Raw genomic sequence first — 21,311 nt, forward strand, 5'->3', positions numbered from 1 at the left:
ACCCAAACTCATCTACAGATTCAATGCAATCCCAATCAAAATTCCAACAACCTACTTTGCAGACTTGGAAAAGCTAGTTATCAAATTTATTTGGAAAGGGAAGATGCCTCGAATTGCTAAAGACACTCTAAAAAAGAAAAACGAAGTGGGAGGACTTACACTCCCTGACTTTGAAGCTTATTATAAAGCCACAGTTGCCAAAACAGCATGGTACTGGCACAAAGATACACATATAGATCAATGGAATCGAATTGAGAATTCAGAGATAGACCCTCAGATCTATGGCCGACTGATCTTTGATAAGGCCCCCAAAGTCACTGAACTGAGTCATAATGGTCTATTCAACAAATGGGGCTGGGAGAGTTGGCTATCCATATCCAAAAGAATGAAAGAGGACCCCTACCTCACACCCTACACAAAAATCAACTCATAATGGACGAAAGATCTCAATATAAAAGAAAGTACCATAAAACTCCTAGAAGATAATGTTGGAAAACATCTTCAAGACCTTGTATTAGGCAGCCACTTCCTAGACTTTACACCCAAAGCACAAGCAACAAAAGAAAAAATAGATAAATGGGAACTCCTCAAGCTTAGAAGTTTCTGCACCTCAAAGGAATTTCTCAAAAAGGTGAAGAGGCAGCCAACTCAATGGAAAAAAATTTTTGGAAACCATGTATCTGACAAAAGACTGATATCTTGCATATATAAAGAAATCCTACAACTCAATGACAATAGTACAGACAGCCCAATTATAAAATGGGCAAAAGATATGAAAAGACAGTTCTCTGAAGAGGAAATACAAATGGCCAAGAAACAGATGAAAAAATGTTCAGCTTCACTAGCTATTAGAGAGGTGGAAATTAAGACCACGATGAGATACCATCTCACACCAATTAGAGTGGCTGCCATTAAACAAACAGGAAACTACAAATGCTGGAGGGGATGTGGAGAAACTGGAACTCTTATTCATTGTTGGTGGGACTGTATAATGGTTCAGCCACTCTGGAAGTTGGTCTGGCAGTTCCTTAGAAAACTAGATATAGAGTTACCATTCGATCCAGCGATTGCACTTCTCGGTATATACCCGGAAGATCGGAAAGCAGTGACACGAACAGATATCTGCACGCCAATGTTCATAGCAGCATTATTCACAATTGCTAAGAGATGGAAACAACCCAAATGTCCTTCAACAGATGAGTGGATAAATAAAATGTGGTATATACACACGATGGAATACTACACGGCAGTAAGAAGGAACGACCTCGTGAAACATATGACAACATGGATGAACCTTGAAGACATAATGCTGAGCGAAATAAGCCAGGCACAGAAAGAGAAATAGTACATGCTACCTCTAATGTGAACTTTGAAAAATGTAAAACGAATGGTTTATAATGTAGAATGTAGGGGAACTAGCAATAGAGAGCAATTAAGGAAGGGGGAACAGTAATGCAAGAAGAACAGATATGCTATTTAACGTTCTGGGGATGCCCAGGAATGACTATGGTCTGTTAATTTCTGATGGATATAGTAGGAGCAAGTTCACAGAAATGTTGCTATATTATGTAACTTCCTTGGGGTAAAGTAGGAACAGGTTGGAAGTAAAGCAGTTATCTTAGGTTAGTTGTCTTTTTCTTACTCCCTTGTTATGGTCTCTTTGAAATGTTCTTTTATTGTATGTTTTTCTTTTTTGTTTTTTTTTTGTTTTTTTTTTTTGTTGTTTTTAATTTTTTTTTTTTCCATACAGTTGATTTCAAAAGGAAGAACAGGTTAAAAAAAAAAAAAACAAAAAAAATAAAACAGGAAAAAAATATGTAGTGCCCCCTTGAGGAGCCTGTGGAGAATGCAGGGGTATTGGCCTACCCCACCTCAATGGTTGCTAACATGACCACAGACATAGGGAACTGGTGGTTAGATGGGTTGAGCCCTCTACCGTAGGTTTTACCCTTGGGAAGACGGTTGCTGCAAAGGAGAGGCTAGGCCTCCCTATAATTGTGCCTAAGAGCCTCCTCCCGAATGCCTCTTTGTTGCTCAGATGTGGCCCTCTCTCTCTGGCTAAGCCAACCTGAAAGGTGAAATCACTGCCCTCCCCCCTATGTGGGATCAGACACCCAGGGGAGTGAATCTCCCTGGCAACGTGGAATATGACTCCCGGGGAGGAATGTAGACCTGGCATCGTGGGACGGAGAACATCTTCTTGACCAAAAGGGGGATGTGAAAGGAAATGAAATAAGCTTCAGTAGCAGAGAGAGTCCAAAAGGAGCCGAGAGGTCACTCTGGTGGGCACTCTTACGCACAATTTAGACAACCCTTTTTAGGTTCTAAAGAATTGGGGTAGCTGGTAGTGGATACCTGAAACTATCAAACTACAACCCAGAACCCATGAATCTCGAAGACATTTGTATAAAAATGTAGCTTATGAGGAGTGACAATGGGATTGGGAAAGCCATAAGGACCACACTCCACTTTGTCTAGTTTATGGATGGATGAGTAGAAAAATAGGGGAAGGAAACAAACAGACAAAGGTACCCAGTGTTCTTTTTTACTTCAATTGCTCTTTTTCACTTTAATTATTATTCTTGTTATTTTTGTGTGTGTGCTAATGAAGGTGTCAGGGATTGATTTAGGTGATGAATGTACAGCTGTGTGGTGGTACTGTGAACAATCGAATGTACGATTTGTTTTGTATGACTGCGTGGTATGTGAATATATCTCAATAAAATGAAGATTAAAAAAAAAAAAAAAAACATGGTAAAATGTACACTGTCAAAGTTACTGAAGTCCAGCTGAGTAGACGCATATTTTGGTGGGAGGAACTCTGGTATAATTTACATGCTGTAATTAAACTCCATGGTGACAGTAGAGGAAGATAAGGATTATTTCACACATTTTATCAATAGGGAAGGTGAAATATTAATGTGATATTGTTTTTCACACAGGATGATGATGGTAGCAGAAGTAATAGGAACATGGAGCTCCTAGTGCCAGAAGAGACTCTCTGTTCATAATCTATAATTTTCAACTAGTAATTAGCCTTGCCCCAGATAATTCCAGGGCATAAAGTTAAAAGATTATTGCACAAATTTAAGGTATAAGGAAAATGGCTGGTAGTCCAGCATGACACAAGAGGATAGTGCTTTTACTCAGAAGCACTGCTCTTTTACTAAGGTAAGAACAGATGTTGGTATCTTCTAAGCTGTAGGCTCACTATGATAATGGTTATATAAAACTTCTAGATATTGCGCATCTATTACATAATGCTGTATATGAATGAACGTGCAGTAGGATGCATTTATTTGCTTTACTTTTCATCCTTGGAATTATGTTCAGGTAAACTCATTCATTTAAATGATTGTGAAAATAAAACAAAAGCAAATTTGTATTATGTACTCAAAGCATTGATAGTAGAAAACCCATTTTCTAAACAGCTGTATTATTCAGCATTCTATCAACTAGAAACTTATTCACCAGCACTTTTTCATAACTAAGTAACTGAGGTTCTTCATAATGACCCTGAGGGTCCTGTCCAAAGTACCATCTGAAGCATAAAGAAAAGATTAGATTATCTTCCATGGAATTTTAATGTTAAATATTTTTCACTGAGTGCTCATTCTTTGAAAATTGATGATCCATTGTTATCTCTGTTTTAAAAAGAATATTTCACGAGTCAAAACACATCACCCCTTTCCCTCAGACATTCCAGAGAACAAAATATCAGTAAGAATAAGAGGTTTGCTATTCTATTTGCCAGCTTGGGACCCTTTTACATGAGAGGAGCTGATGCCATGCTTCTAAAAGCTCAGAAAACAAAATTGCAATTACCTGTTGCATTCCTTGCAGGGCTTGTTGCAGGAGTTTCAGCTGCTGCTCCTTGTTTGGGTCATCTTCTCTGATGGCTTTCCCTTGTTCTTGCTTTAGCAACTCTACCTCATTCCGGTAGGCATCGAGCTGCCAACGGAGGCTGTCATTTTCTTCCTTCAGAGCTTCTGCTTGTGATACTAAGGCTAAACAATCAAAGTAAAATAGTGAAACACTATATCCAGATTCCTTTGTAGCCCACCTCAGTATCATGAAAATTTGGCATTTTAAATTAAAATGTGTTAAAAGGCTCTCAGTGAGGAATTTTAGGTCTGAGTTGGCTATGGCAGCAAGAGACAGACACAAAAGCACACAGATCTGTTTTTGTAAATGAACACAGGATTCTGACACACAAAAGTGGCTTGTTATGGTTCATATTCTCTACTTCAAACGTAGCTAAGAGATTTTCAGGTAACAATGGTTACTTTTACTTGTAATGCAGTAAATTATAAGAGCCCTGTAATAACAAATTTTAGGGATAATTGTCTCAAATTGACAAATACTGACATGATAATTTTGCTGAAAGCTGTTTTCAAAGAACGTAGCCTTGACTAGTCATATAGAGGAAGGGAAAATGTAAAAAAGAAGACACATGGGGAAACCTAGCTTAAATTTAATTATTTATGGTTAAGGGTGCATTTTTCAAAGTCAAAAGTCATTAAATCTATTTCAGAATATTTAATTGGAGGATTTTTATTCATTCGACAAACATTTATTGAGTATCTTCCATGTTCTGGCTTATGATTATGGTAAAAAAAATACGAGATTCCACTAATCTCTATTAGTCACGTGGCAAATTAATGGAAACATTTGTAGTTTATTCCTTTTTCTGTTACTAATAGAACACAAACTATAGAAAAGAGACATAAAAATGAATCAAAATTCAAAAGCTGTATATTAAATGTATTAAAAGGTGATTTCAAAAAGGTGTGCATTTTTCTCGCCTACTTATTGGGAAAGATTTTGGGTGGAAGAGAGTAAAAGAAAAGTGAAGTGTGGCTGGCCCTTATGAAGCTTGCTACTGCAAAGGAGAGGCTAAGCCTACTTATAATTGTGCCAAAGAGTCTCCTCCAGAGAACCTCTTTGTTGCTCAGATGTGGCCCTCTCTCTCTCTCTAAGTCCACTTGGCAGGTGAACTCACTGCCCTCCCCACTAGGTGGGACGTGACTCCCAGGGGTGTAAATCTCCCTGGCAACATGGGACATGACTCCTGGGGATGAGCCTGGACCCCGCATTGTGGGACTGAGAAAATCTTCTTGACCTGAAGGGGGAAGCGAAATGAAACAAAATCAAGTTTCAGTGGCTGAGAGATTTCAAATGGAGTCAAGAGGTCACTCTGGAGGGCATTCTTTTGTGCTATATAGATATCCCTTTTTAGGCTTTAGTGTATTAGAATATCTAGAAGGAAATACTGGAAACTGTCAAACTGCAACCCAGTAACCTTGATTATTGAAGATGATTGCATAACTATGTAGCTTACATGGTGTGACTGTGTGATTGTGAAAACCTCATGGCTCATACTCCCTTTGTCCAGTGTATGGCCAGATGAGTAGAAAAATGGGGACAAAAAATGAAAAATAAGGTGGGATTGCAGGAATGGAATGTTTTGAGTGTTCTTTTGTAATTTTATTTTTATTTTTTTGAGTAAAAAAATGTTCAAAAGTTGATTCTGGCGATGAATGCATAAATATATGACGGTACTGTGAATAGTTGATTGTACACTGTGGATGACTGTAGGGTATGTGAATATATATCAATAAAACTGAATTTGAATAAAAAAAGAAAAGTGAAGTGAATCAAATCCTTGAGATTATTAACTTATCTATAAATGGTAGAAGAGTTTTCCAAAGTGATTTTCAAACACAAGATTTATCCTGTACATAATGGATGGAAAGAAGTAGTACTTTACAAAGGTGAAATATATAGAAGAAAACCACAGTCTGAGGGTGAAAATGTTCTCTATTCCTACAAGGAAGTTGCCTCTAGGGAGGTGTTGGGTTTAATACAATGCTTTGAAGATGATTTTCTTATTAGGTACTGACATAGTCTGTTGTGATCAGATTGTCTATCCAAAGCAGAGAGTAAGAATATAGTAAGAAGGGTTCTGATGAGGACTATCTTCTAGTGGTGTTGAGACATGTTCTCAGTGCCCATATTTTTTCTGCAGATGGCCATCCAATTAGCCTGATATGGTGGTTTTAAACCTCCTATTTTGGTAAAAAAAAATACAAAAGGAATTTGGCACGGCACATTCATTTTATGTTTGGGTTTATTACTGTTTTTAATTATTGCTTAATCACACAGATTTTATGTCTTTGAAGAGAAAGAAAGCCTTTACACAGAGACTTGGATTCCCAGCACTCCAAATAATATCCATCCCTGCCATCCCACCCAGCTGCTGCGACACTTCTCATTAGACAGTGTTACTAACAAGCTCAACACCAAAAGAAGATGCTGAAAGTGAAAGGGATGATTGTATTAAAAAAAAGGTCATTAACTATCTGCCAAACAGAGGAAGAGATATTTGGTTTGCTTGCTGGGTCAGTACCAAAGACAGTATCTCTAGCTGGAGGTTGGCCAAATAGCAAACAGGTTATTTTGTCAATTAAGTGACCCCTACAGACGGATGGTTATTCATTTCTGGACAGTTTCATGGCCGTAGAACTGTAAATTTGTAAGCTAATAAATCCCCATTGTAAAAGCCAACCCATTTCTGGGATATTGCATTTTGGTACCCTTATCAAACTGAAACACCAACCTTCATCATTTCACATCTCAATTACTACAAAATTGAGATGGTTTTTCTTAATGCAAAATTAGCTCCTAAAATACATAATTCATGCTGTTTTCATCATATTAGTGTCATGATCAAGACATGCTAATGGTGCTATATCGCCTACTATGCTAAACCTAAGCTTGGTATTCATAGTCCCCCATAATCTGGACCCATTTTGCCTAATCAATCTTTTACCCCCCATGCACACTGTACTTATTTCCCTCTTTGAGCACTGCTTCTTCTATTCCCCCATTAATATTTTTGCCTTCCCCCCTCTTGTCCAAACCTGTTCATATTTCAAGGTCCTGCTCAAATTTCAATGAATATGACTACTGTGGCCCACACTGATATCTCTTGCCCTACTGCATTCTTATCATTACATTCTACGTTACCATCAACTGCTATTTCTTTCTTTGGGGGGATTATATATATATACATACATACATATATTTGGGTATTCTCTTTCTGTCTTTTTTTCTCTCTTTCTTATTACAGAAGTTGTTGGTTTACCAAAAAATCATGCATAAAATACAGAGTCCCCACATCCACCCTATCATTAACACCTTGCATTATTGTGGTATGTCTGTTACAATTCATGAAAGAACATTCTTATAATTGCACTATTAACTATAGTACATCATTTACAACAGAGTTCACTGTTTGTGTTGTACAGTCCTATGTTTCATTTTAAAATTTTTTATCCTAGTAACATATATACAACCTAACATTTTCCTTTTTAACCAAAAATTATGGAGCACTTCAGGAATTTACATGTCATCCTGTGCAGGGGCCATGCTAATCTTCTCTGCATCATTCCAATTTTAGTATATGTGCTGCCAAAGTGAGCACCAACTGGTATTTCTTATATTTTGTGTGTATTTACTAAATTGTGAGCTTACTGAACACAAATATACAATGGACAATTAGTCTAAATCAATGTTTTACAAAATGTGCTCCTTGGACCAACAGCATGTAAATAATTGAGGATGGCTGATAAAATGCAGATTTATGAATCCAATTAGAGAACTACTGAACCAGACTCTGAAGCCCAGAAACCTGAACTTATAAAGGTAACCCAAATGATTCTCATATATGCCAAATCTGAGAACCACTAGTCTAAGTGAAGAAGGCAGAATGCTTAAAGAGAACAACTGGTTGTTCTTATGTTTTCTGGGTACATGTACTTGCCATCATGGCTAACAGTAGAATGAAATAGTTTCACACTATTATGATTTTCTTTGATGTGATTCTCCTCCTTCAATACATTCCATTGAGCACAACATTCCTCTCTTCCATGTCAAGACTATTTCAAATACTACATCACAAATATGGGCTGGCTACTACAGAGTCCCTTGAAGAATAGAAATTTTTGTGGCACTCCAAGGAAAGGCAACTGAGACTGCTAGGCTGGTTTTGACTCTTACTTTCTCTGGGAAGTCAAATCTAAACAGAAACATGCTATAAGTTCCTGGAATTCAAGTTTGGTAGTGTAGAGGGAGAAAAAAAAAAAACCTCCCTGATCTAGTTCCTTAAGAACTTAGCAAGAGCTAAAACACGTAGCTAAGGACCTTCTCACTGGCTCACAGTGGCCAGGATTTCTGGAGTTGAGTACTACAGAAGCAAGGTAACAAAATTAGACACGATTGAGGGGAAGAAAAATGCGCACAAGTCCTTGAATTAAAAACAATTGAAACCTTCTGGGAGAAAAGCTATTTGGTAAGCTCCATTAAATCTATTGTAGATAGCTTTATTTGACAAAGCAGCATCCTGGCATGTGGAACAGGAAAGAAAATAGCTATAAGATGATCTGTCAGGGAGTTTCCAGTCTCTAAACGAATAAGGTTCTGTGTAGTAGTCAATACAGCTTTTAACTCAAAAAAGAAACAGAAGCAAAATGCAATTATCTAACCCTAGTAAGTACATTTAATCTGAGTCTCCCATACACCCCTCTCCTCCCCCAATAAGTCCTCACACTCAGCAGTTCATCAAGTGGATGCTCAAACTTTTGGTTGCATTTATTTCATGGTACCATTATTCACTGGATAAATACTCAATATAGACAGCAGATACTAAAGTGTAGACAATCCTACAATGCAAAGATTATTCAGCTTTAAAACATCCTGGATAAAGCACTTAAAAAATCCAAATAGCTCAATTATTAGTAAACTCTTTTATTTTGGCTATAAGTTCACAGTTTTATTTGCAGTAATTAGTTCACAGTTCTGAAAATGCTAATTATCCACTGATGAGGAAGGTTTTATTCAATATCAATGGCTGTTTGTTTAGAGCTCTAGCATATGGCAAAAATATGAGAAATGCAGATGTTAACAGCTAACGAATGCCCTCAAAAAAGTCTGACTTGGTGGTTTTCTTTCCTTAATAGTTCTGTTCATGGAATAAAGATTCTAGGACTACTCTAGTGACTATAGAGCTGTTGACTTCAAAACACAAGTTTTGGAACCAGGAGATTTGAATTATAATCTCTATCTTACACACACACACACACACACACACACACACACACACACACACACACACACACACGATGTGCCAGGCACTATGGTGCTTCTACTAAATTGTGAGCTCCTCAAGGCAGGGACAAAATATTACTATATTTCCAATGACTAGCATAGTGCTTGGCATGTAATAAATATGGAATATGGGGAAGAAGTCCCTCCTAAGTCAAGAAGGACAAAGCTGGGACTACAACTCAGGTGTTCTAACTTTAAGCCCAGTGCTTTTTCCACTGTACCTTACTGAGTGTCTTAAATGGTTTGCCTGAAAACACTGGCTTTCTGGCTGATATTTTATTCTGCTCCCCCCTGAAAATTTATTATGAAATTGAAGGGTGGGGTGTTGTCATACTGCTCAACAAGTTTGTCTTATGGGTGCCACTAGAGATCCACACCGTGGCCTCTACCTCTTATTGACTATACCTATGCAAGAGGAAAAGCCTTTCCCTAGACAACTGTGGACTCCTGTTTGGTTCCCAATATACCTCCAAGTAATCACAACAGAAGGCAGCAGATAGGCATATTGTCATATGTTGCAGATATTTTCCCTTAGTTTGTAGATTCTCATTTAACTGTGGTTTTTTTTTACAGAAACATTTCATCTTTATGCATTCCAATTATCAAAAATTTCTTTTATGATTATTAACTTTGGTGATAATCCCCAAATTATATATCCAACCACTATATCTTCCATATTTTACTATTCTTCTTTATTAGGGAAATTGTGGGTTTACAGAAAAATCATGCATAAAATACAGCCAGATACCCATATACCACCCTATTAATAACACCTTGCATTTGTGTGAAATATTTATTACAACTGATGAAAGCACATTTTTATAATTGTACCATAACTAAAGTCCAAGGTTTAACTTAAGTTTCACTGTTTGTGTAGTGTAGTTCCATGGATTTTTAAAAACATTTTTATTTTGTTACCATGTATACAATATACATGTATATTTTTAATCATATACAAATATTTTTAATCATATACAAATATATCTTTCAGTGCTGTTAATTACATTCACAGTGTTGTGATACCTTCACCACCATCCATTACCAAAACACTTCCATCATTCCAAATATGAATCCTGTATATTTTAAGCCTTAACTTCCTATTCCCTATCCCTAGTCTGTCCTTTGGTAATCTTTTCTTTTGCTATATGTATTTTTTTTTAAATTTCCATTTTAAATCCATCTGTAATTAATAAGTAAGGTATAAGTTAATGTAGGGATCTAAGTATTTTCCCCAAAAGGTTGGCTAATTACCATGTATACATATGTTCTCTTATGGTTTCTACTGTAGAATATATTATTAATAAATCCAAAACAAATGTAGAACAATGCTGCCTAAATGCCCAGTGCTTCTTAGAAAAGAAAGTCCACTTTCAATCAAGCACTGTGATGGAAGATGGGGATAAACGAAGATCACAGAAAATGCTGTAGCTACAGGATTGATATTCAGCCAGTGTTTACTTGTATGGCCTCATCAATTATTTCTAGCTGGTGTCCAGTCTGATTGGTTGGTGTCCATAACTTACTGAGTGTTAAAGATTTTAAATATTGTCCCTACAAGTAGATGTTAGTTAAATAAAACAAAGCAGATGGATCATTACCTGATTCTTCAGTTTCTTTTGTTTCTGTTGTCTCTTCTATTTCATCATCAGACATTTCCATTTCTTCTTCTCTCCTGATTCCCATTAGTTCATCATTATGAATGTTGCGAATTTCCTAAGGTTAAAAGGTATACATTTAGACAGGAAAGCCTTGAAAATGTTGAAGAAATGAACAGGTTTTTTGTGTTTTTTTGGATATATAACAAAATCTCAGAGCATTCTTCTGGCAAAGGCAAAGGGGCATGCTGAGACTGAACCAGCCTCAGTAGGCAAAGTCAACTTCTGTATACTCTGCCTGGCATAAGGTTTTCTTTCCATGCCCAGAGCTCTGGCAATCTATGATACTCATATGTCTCCCATATTAGAAAGCACTTTTGGCCATGAAGCACCCCTTACATCTTACTCACATAGATTTCTGGACTTTCCCTAGGGGTTCTTTCATTTTCACTTTCCCATATCTGATACTTTGATTTTGCTGCTTGCCACACCCTTCCCTCTCCCTTACAGTTTTACCCAACAGAGCTCTTAATCTATTTTTGCAGTTTAGAAGTTACAGCAAAATGAGCAAACAGGAGTAAATGCTTATCAGATCAACTCCCCATCTATAACAACTATAAACTCTGGGAAAAACACAAAACAAAACAAAATAAAATCCACAACTACTTGATGGCATTGGAGTGTGAAAAAAAGCAAGCATATTCTGAAGAGCAGCTGACACTTAGAAAAAGGGAAAGGAACAGGGTTATTTTCCCAGTTTATTAAAGGCCTGTTAGTCTGGGGGCAGACCAGAGTTAGCACCTTACAGGGTGGCTAAAACTCTAATAGAAAACCTGCAGTCTTTATGGCCTAAGGAATTTGAGGAGAGAACTTAGGGAAACTACACTTATGGGAAAGTGAGGGGGCAGGGGTGGGTCCCAGAAAGGAGAAAGCCCAAGAGGCAGAGCTCCAATTCTGTGTTTTAGATTTGTTCAAATTTCTGCATGACCTCTGAGCCATGAAAGCAAAGGGCAGATTCCAAGTAGTCCAGGTAAAGGTAAAAGAACTGAACTGAGATTTGAGTTGCCATCTAAGAGACACAGTTCACAGTTTGAATCCAACTAAGTAAATTGACTATTAAAACAAAACAAAGTCAACATTCTTTGTAGGCACATAACAGAATCCAGTCTTCACAACATAATATTCACAATATCTAGGGCAATGTCCAAAATTACTTGACACATAAAGAATTAGGATGAGGCTACCCATTCTCAAAATGAAAGATAATCAACAGAGACGAACCCTGAAATGACACAGATGTGGTAATGAGCAGACAATGACTTTAAAGCAGCTATTATAACTATGCTCAGTAATGTAAATGAAATATGTTCATAATGAATGAAAAGATAAGAAATCTCAGCACAGATATAGAAACTATTAAAAAGAACCAAATGAAAATTCTAAAACTGAAAAATACAATATCAGAAATAATAATAATTTATAAAAAACAATTGGATGAGCCTAATGGTAAAATAGAGATGAGAGAATAAAGAGAGATCTTGAAGAGATAACAATATAAATTTATCCAATCTAAAGAACAGAGAAATAAATAAATATAATAACTAAACAAAATAAAAGAGCCTCAGGGACTTGTGTGATCACATCCAAATGTCTAACATGCATGTAAATGAATTCCAGAAAGAGAGGAGAGACAGAATGATTAAAAAATATTTGAAGAAATAATGTTTGAAAATTTCCCAAATTTGGTGAAACACAGTTATCTACAGTTTCAAAAAGCTCAATGAACCCTAAGCAGAATAATGTGAAAAATGCATGCCTAGGAACATCATAGTCAAACTTTTGAAAAATAAATATAAAGAAAAATCTTGAAAGCAGCTAGAGGAAAACAACATGTCATATACAGGTTAACAACAATTTGAATACTTTGACTTATTTCAGAAAAAATTAATGCCAGAAGTCAGTGCAAAAATAGCTTTAAAGTGCTAGAATAAATAAAAATATTCATTTACTCAGAATGCTATATTCAGAGAAAAATTCCTTCAAGGATGAAGATGAAATAAAACATTTTCAGACAAAAGAAAACTCAGAACTTTTCACCAGCAGTCCTGCACTAAAAGAAATGAAAGGAACTTCTTCAGGTTGAAAGGAAGTGCTACAAGATGTAAACTAAGATCTTCAGGAAGGCAATGAAGAGCACTGAAAATGACCAACTTCACACTGAAAAAGTCACTTTAAAAAAAAGGAAACAAGATAACTGTACATTTTGGAGCAGCTTGTAATCATTTGGAGGCCACGTGATGCCTGTCAGAGGCTTTTCAGTACCAAGTTGAGAATATCCTTCCTAGGTTAGCCCCAGTTGGATTGTCATACAAAGCTGTGTAGTGAAAATTACCTCCATTTAAGGGGGATTAAAATATTTCAAATGGATTTCTTAATCATTAATGTTGTAGTAAATCACTTTCCCAACTAATATCCTCCTTTTAAATTCATTTTATCAGGAAAAACTGTGATTTATATACAGGTTAAGTTTTCATTAGAAAAAAATAAAAGACCACTTTTAAAAAGTGAGCTGTTCAGAATCATTACTAGTTAAGAAGTAATGGAAAAATCAGATGCTAAAATAACGTCTCCAATGTGCTGCAGTGGCATTGCTTAAAATAGAAGAAAATAATGATTTGGTTGAGAAAAATGAACGCTAAAGGGCTGTGTCAAGAGAGAGATTTGCTATGTCTTATTCAAACTCACTGCACAGAGAACAATAAAGAAATTTCTCATTTCTAAGAATTCATTCTATCTCAGGAGTCTGGGTGTTCTGGTTTGCTAATGCTGCCTTTTCACAAAACACCAGAAATGGATCAGCTTTTATAAAGGGGGTTTACTTGATTACAAAGTTACAGTCTTAAAAGGCCATAAAGTGTCCAAGGTAAGTCATCAACAATTGGGTACCTTCACTGGAGGATGGCCAATGGTGTCCAGAAAACCTCTGTTAGCTGGGAAGGCACATGGCTGGCATCTGCTCTGGAATTCTTGTTTCAAAATGGCTTTCTCCCAGGATGTTCCTCTCTAGGCTGCAGCTTCTCTCCAAAATGTCATTCTCAATTGCTCTTGGGGCGTTTGTCCTCTCTTAGCTTCTCCAGAGCAAAAGTCTGCTTTCAAAGACCATCTCCAAAATGTCTCTGTAAGCTGCAGCTCCTCTCTCAGCTCCTGTGCATTCTTCAAAGTGTCCCTCTTGGCTGTAGCAAGCTTGTTCCTTCTGTCTGAGCTTATATAGTGCTCTAGTAAACTAATCAAGGCCCATGCTGAATGGGTGGGGCCATGCCTCCATGGAAGTTATCTAATCAGAGTTATTACCTACAGTTGGGTAGGTTGTATCTCCATGGAAACACTCAATCAAAGAATTACAAACTAAATAACACTAATACGTCTGCCCACACAATACTGCATCAAAGATAATGCCATTTTGGGGGACACAATACAGTGAAACTGGCACATTCCACACCCTGGACCCCAAAATGACATGAACTTTCCATATATAAAATACATTCATCACATCACAATAGCACAAAAATTTAAATCATTTCAGTAACAATAAGTAAGTACAAGATCCCATCAGAATCAGTTTCAGGCATGGTCTGTCCTAAGGCATAATTTCCCTTTAGCTGTGGACCTGTGAAACTTAGAAGAAGTTATGTACTGCCAATACACAAAGGAGGGATAGTCGTAGAATAAACATTCCCATTGCCATAAGAAGAAACTGAAAGGAAAACAGGGTTAACAGGACCAAAACAGTTCCTAAAACCCACAGGACAAACTCCATTAGATTTCAAAGTCTGAGAGTCATTTACAGAACGATGTTGCATCCTTGGGGCTTGAGAGAGCGGGAGTCTAACCCTTCCTAAGGGCCTTTGTGGCAGCCCTTTTCTCTCTAAACGCTGGGGTGAGTGCTCCAACATATCCACACATTGGGGAGACCACCTTCTCGGCCCCACCCTCCTCAAACATTGGGTCAGCACTGGGATTCTCTTCCATCTCTGGTGCACACGCTCAACTCCTTCAGAAGACTGGGGTGGCGGCCAGGCTCTCCCCAATCCCCTGAGAATGTGCTTCACCCTCTCTGAGGCCTGGGATGGCAGCACTCTCCCTGAACATCGAGGTGGAATGCCCACCCTCGACCTCCGGGGCAAACTCACCCTTTCCATGTGTGTGGGCCACTCTGCTCTCCCAGCCCAAGACCTCTTGACTCCAGACCTCAACCTCCATGGCTCTGTCTTTGAAGAAATTTTTCCTTCAATTTGTTCCTTGTCTGTCTCCTCCAGTCCAGACTGGAAGCATCTCTATCTACAAAGATCTCACAAAAATTTTGTTGGCTTCGCATGAAGCACACAGGGGTCAAAGCCATCCAACAATAGGAGTTTCCACAAATCCTTTCTGGATAACTCCATCTCCAATCCTGGCTTGTACTGAAATGGCAGTTGGGTTCCATGTTTGGTTAAATCCTCACATGGAGCTGTAACTTCTGGGGTTCCACTGCCTGGAAGCCTGGGATTTTTCAAACCATCAGTTTCTGGTTTCTTTGAAACCAAGAGTTCAGTTCTAAGTTTATCTCTCTCCACTCACATTTTACTATAAGCTGCAAGGAGAAGCCATGCTATATCTACAACTTTTAGTTTCTAAATCTCATCAGCCAAGTATCCCAGCTCGTTGCTTTCAAATTCTTCCTTCTATCCAACACCAGGACTCAATTTTGCCAAATTCTCTGCCACTTTTTCTTCCAGTTTGCAACAACACATTCATCATTTCTGCTCAAGGCCTCATCAGAAATATCTTTAGAGTCTGTATTTCCACAAACAGTCTCTTCAAAGCAGGTTAGGCCTTTTCTATCAAGCTCTTCACAATTCTTCCAGAATCTTCCCTTTATCCATTTAAAAAGCCATTCCAACATGTTTGGTATTTGCAATCTCAGCAGCACCTCATTCCTGGTACCAAAATCTGTTCCAGTTTGCTAATGCTGCCTTTTTGCAAAACACCAGAAATGGATTGGCTTTTATAAAAGGGGGTTTATTTGGTTACACGGTTACAGTCTTAAGGCCATAAAGTGTCCAAGGTAACACATCAACAATTGGTACCTTCACTGGAGGATGGCCACTGGCGTCCAGAAGACCTCTGTTAGCTGGGAAGGCACGTGGCTGACATCTGCTCCGGAGTTCTTGCTTCAAAATGTCTTTCTCCCAGGACATTCCTCTCTAGCTGCAGCTTCTCTCCAAAATGTCACTCTCAATTGCTCTTGGGGCGTTTTTCCTCTCTTAGCTTCTCCAGAGCAAAAGTCTGCTTTCAAAGACCGTCTCCAAAATGTCTCTGTAAGCTGCAGCTCCTCTCTCAGCAACTGTGCATTCTTCAAAGTGTCCATCTTGGCTGTAGCAAGCTTGCTCCTTCTGTCTGAGCTTACACAGTGCTCTAGTAAACTAATCAAGACCCATACTGAATCAGCGGGGCCACACCTCCATAGAAATTATCTAATCAGAGTTATCACCTACAGTTGGGTGGGTTGCATCTCCATGGAAACACTCAATCAAAGAATTACAATCTAATCAACACTAATACATCTGCCCACACAAGATTGCATCAAAGATAATGGTGTTTTGGGGGACATAACACATCCAAACCTGCACACTGGGTTTCAGTTATCATCAAAGAGATGTTACCAGAAGGGTGATTAGAATGAAGTTTGACATTGGCAAATTCGAATATTTTACAACTTACTGCATCAGGAAATATCGTGGCTCTCCTGGTCGCCTAACAAAAATGTAGGCTGTCAGAGGGTATAAGCAGAGACCAACTCTCAATTCACAAACATGCTGCTTAATTCTGGGAATGTTGCTATGCTTCTCAGAAGAGTAAATTGTGTTCTTTCAAGGGAAATATCCCAGGGCAGGAAGATCTAGCCAAGAGCTAAAACATGCCCTGTAGCTGCTCAGCATCCACAAAGCACCTTTCTGCTTCCAGCTGGGTAACAAAGCATAATCTCTTCTTAGAAGTATAAAAAGTTAAATGACTAAGTCATACAGCTTATCTAGAGGTCTTTTACATCTTTAAAAACTCCTTAGAAATATAACAGACCTATGGGGAAATTTTACCCACATACCTCAAAATACTTCAGGAACAAGAATTATTAGTTTCTTTTAGCTGATAATGGAATGAGGGTAAGAAAAACTAAGGGGAAGCTTGCTCTATGTTATCAATCAAGCAAAGTGGCAGAGATCAGAGCCCTCTAACCACCAGGCAGCCCTTCTTAGGTACAAAGAAATCACAGTTCTTACCATTATTCTTTTATACCCAATAGTAAGCAATGTGGATGGGATAAAAGGTAAAGAGAACATTACAGGTTATAGCGCACCATACCAAAATGAACTTACGGGGAAGTATTTAGTAAGTGACAGAACCCACAAGTAGAGCAAGTGAGATTTTCTTTGAAAATCTTACCATTAAGGCACTTGATATCTGAGGTACCTGTTTTCTGCACTTTCCAGTTGGATCTGAAAAAAGCTCTATTTTGGGACACAAACCCTAACCAATGTCTTCAGAGTGAATGGCTAAAAGGTGGCATTTAGCTGAGGAAGACACTCTAACTAGCTTGGACATAAGTGTAGGCCAGAGGAAGACTCCAAGCCACTGACGTATAGGTAGTAAGGGAAATAGCTACCTTCCATATTTGCCCCATTTCCTATCCTGATATTTGGATTCAGTACTGAAAATAAAAGAGTGCCAAATACATGCCAAAACATTTTCCAGGAAGTTTTATTTTTAAATCTCTACCTGAAATTGAGTGGGTCAGGTCTTCGATAGACCATCAAAAAAGGTTTAAGACAGCCCTCCTAAAGTTTCTATACCAATCTCCTGCCCTTTCAAAATATATATTTTCCACAGTAGAGATGTAGTATTTTTCATTTAAACAGTGAGATTTTGGTAATTTTTGAAAATGGTAATGGTAACTTTTCTGAAGCATAGAAATGCACACGGAAGGGAAGACAAGACAATTTAATATAGAATAAAATTAAAATCCAAGAGAGAGGAAAATGCATGAAAAGAATCACTTTTCTACTTGTTGACATTCTTGATTTATCATAGAGTAAGCAAATCATAAATCATTGCACATTAATTATATAACCATAGTTTTACAACAATTTACAAGGATTTAAATTCATATTATTCATGTTTTATGATAGGAACATGATTACTAGAAAATCAATTTTCCTAACCTTTTCTTCAATGTGTAACAAAGTTCTACTTACCTGGACTTGCAATATTAACAGGAAACTTGGTGGGGAAGGGGCCAGATGAAAGAATGGAAAGGAGCAGAGGATAGGGGAGATAGTTTCTACACTTACGTAGAAATTTGATTCTAAGATATCATTTAACAAAATAGATAAAATGGAGCAAAGCACAAATACAGTTTTTAATCAAAATATATGGATGGTGCGTAATGGAAATAGAAATTAGGTTGATCCAAAGTGAGTTAGTATGTCTTTTGATGACTGAAAGCCAATAGCTAGTATTGGTGCAGATGGGTCCTAAAACAAGGGTAAGTGGATAACCTGAATATCTATCTGCAAATAGTTCTTCAGCGTTTGGAATGGTAGGCCTGTAAATCTAGAAAGAAAGTAATTTTAGCAATCACAGTATTTCATTTTATGAGAATGCTGGTAATCACCAAGTCCCTTTTCCACTGGCCCAGTGATGCAAACCTCATATTGGGGGGCAGGGATAGGGAAGAGAAGGGGCATCTTCTAGAGCTGACTGCTATGGATTTAGTCTATATTTAGTGTGTGTGTGTGTGTGTGTGTGTGTGTGTATAGTTTATATATTATTAGCTTCTAATATAATGATTAAGTGGACAGAATTCCCAACACACTTGCCAGTAAAGTAGACAGTGACTTTTAATAAGGGGAGGAACTGCAGTCTTCTCTTACTACCCTTTCCAATTGCCTTAGCAGGAACTGCACACATAGACAAATCAGCAAAGTAAACCAGGAAAAGGACTCATTAGCAAACTAGGCTGTGTAGCATATGCTATGAAAATTTAGTGCCTAAGCTCCCTGAAGGTAGGGAGTTTTTCTTCTCACTCCATAACCTCTTTCTCACCAGAGTAAAAAGTGTTGGATGCTGGTGGAAGGATGCCAATGAGATAAGGAACAGGTACTTTGTGACACAAAGGAGGTCACTGACTAGTTTGTTCCTAGAGGCATCTGGTAAAAATGGTTAAGTGCTAGAAACTTCCACCTTGATGAAACCCCTGACTTATGAGTTCACCTAGGCCAAGAACAAACTAGTCTAGTGGATTAAATCTTTGAGATACTCTGATTCTTGGGGTGGGGTCTGGGAGTTGTGCTAAGAGGCAGCCATAATTTTAAGAGGGCAGTTTCTTTACTTCCCACAGGGTATTTCCTTTCAGTCCTCAGAGTTGTTTGTTATCAACTGAAAGTATGCAGAGGAAAAAAAAGTCATGATTTAGAGGCACTAATATAAAGTAAAAGAGATCTTTTAGGTTAAGGAAATGTAATGCCAGAAGGAGGTCATGAGCTATGTTCCATTCTCAGTAGTTTTGCTTATCAAGATTGAGGTATTCAAGGTGGACCTTAATTTAGTCCAATCAAACAGGCAGGAAACATTTTTCTGAGTTTCTACAAGTCTACAAGGCACAGCATGAAAGCTTTCAGAAAGGCACACTGGCCACATATTTTATCCTCATCGTCCTGCCAAGGAAGCTGTGCTATAATATTGGGTGACAGGGTGCAGGGTTCTCAGTTCTCTATAGGCCCAGAGAAATGTCTAGTTCACTGACATAACTATCTTTACTGTGAATGTAATTAAACTCAAGCATAAACCCACTGTATAGGTAGGCATCAGATAACTACAGAAAGCCTTAATGAATAATATCGTTAGAGAATATTGTATTACAAAATAGTTTACAAAATGGTAGTGGTCCAGAAAAAGTGGTGCTGTAACCCAAGGCTCCCTTTCTCCTACTAAAAGGCAATATTGTACTGTTGTAGAGGAAGGTCTGGATGCAGCCTGTCACCTTTTCCTTGTGACCCACAAATACATCCTGTGCTCAGTACCAGAAGTGTTGGCCTGGATAAAACACAATGCCCTAGTAGATGAGGGGACTGCTGGTACATTCCTTCCCCTATTCCCCAAGCAAATGTAAATATTTACCAGAGGCAGTCTGACTAAGGTGGGCATGTTTTATGACATCCAGCTCATACCAGAGTGGTACATCTATCCCTGGTGGGGAGGGAGCCGGTTCCCTCCACTACAATGTTCCTCCACTAGGGCATAAACACACAAGACGGGTGTGCAGAGATCAGAACAGCTCCCAGCGTCAGCCAGATGATTGAGACCTACTGGCCATAGGGGACAGACACCCTCTAGTGAAGCTGGTCTCACTCTGTCACTTCTCTTTGTGAATAAACATCTTTCCATCAGAGCCTGTGTGAGTTGTATTTTTGCTGGGAGACCCAAATATCTGTATTGGAGTGGGTTGACATGTTTCAGAGATCTCTCTTTCTGACTGATAATTTGCCATAGCAAGTAGGGTGCTGACAGTCCAACATGGACTGTCAGGGCTTTCCCTAAAGGGTGGGGCAGTTCAGATAACTTCTTCCACCCCCAAGAGGGATACAAGAGTATATGTATTGAAGGGAAGGTAGAGCCTCAATATTGCTTCTTTACAATAGTAAGACATATTGAGAATTTTTCTCTCAACCTTTATTCTTCTGGACTAAAGAATATGGATATTATTAATTTAGTGTACTAAACTCCATTCCTCCCCTTGATCACTTTGGTTACCCTTCTAACTCCCTGAGAGTAAAGACTATTTCACCTTGCATTGCCTGACATCATGCCTGAGACAGAGAATGTACTCAGTAAACATCTGACTTGAAATGTTGAATTTTGTTTGTTGTGGCTCAACATCATGAAGTAGCCCAAGGATTCCAGGTAGTAAAATCATTTTCTACTATAGTAAGACAATACCTTCTTTTTTGTTTTTAAATTCTTTCATTCTTCAAAACAATTAAAAATGTTATTGGCTTTTTATGATTTTAGCCATCCATTAGGCTGATGTCTTCAGGGATTTCTCTCCAGTGACTCCCAGATCCATTTGTTGTGCCAGAACTGACAGTTCAAAGACTATCAGTTTATGAATAGAGTTTGGCATTTTCTCCTAAACACCCTTCACAGTTTTCAAATTGTTGCCATACAAACTATCTCATATAATCTCATGAAGGATGGAGAATAGGTTATTATCTTCATTTTATAGAAGAGGAAACTCATGTCCACAAAGGTTAAATGATTTGCTCAAGGCTACAAGGTGGTTTGTACCCCAGTTCAGAGTGAGAAGAATAACTTTTAGTCCTGAATTGACCTATTGCTAGCCATGTAACTTTGTGTAAATCACTTAATATTTCTGTGTCTTAGTTTCCTTACGGGAAATATTAAATCAAAAGAATACTATTTATCACTTATACAGTATTTAAAATTTTCAAACTT

At 38.0% G+C, this 21,311-nt stretch overlaps 1 protein-coding gene and 1 non-coding gene across 7 annotated transcripts in view; both read right to left on the bottom strand.

The window, feature by feature from the left end:
* The window catches only part of ENOX2 (ecto-NOX disulfide-thiol exchanger 2), a 393,140-nt gene that overhangs the window by 28,080 nt on the left and 343,749 nt on the right, over positions 1 to 21,311 (bottom strand). For all 6 annotated transcript variants that reach the window (XM_037821176.1, XM_037821175.1, XM_037821173.1 and 3 more), the window contains 2 exons: positions 10,767 to 10,881; positions 3,826 to 4,007 (listed from right to left, as the gene is read on the bottom strand). In XM_037821176.1, the coding sequence (XP_037677104.1) occupies positions 3,826 to 4,007; positions 10,767 to 10,881 (297 nt within the window). The remainder of the gene's footprint in view (positions 1 to 3,825; positions 4,008 to 10,766; positions 10,882 to 21,311) is intronic.
* LOC119523936 lies at positions 7,381 to 7,486 on the bottom strand. The gene has a single exon (XR_005214737.1). It is a non-coding gene; the product is annotated as a U6 spliceosomal RNA (small nuclear RNA).

The sequence above is a fragment of the Choloepus didactylus genome, chromosome X (genome assembly GCF_015220235.1).
Source record: "Choloepus didactylus isolate mChoDid1 chromosome X, mChoDid1.pri, whole genome shotgun sequence".
Lineage (NCBI taxonomy): Eukaryota > Metazoa > Chordata > Mammalia > Pilosa > Megalonychidae > Choloepus > Choloepus didactylus.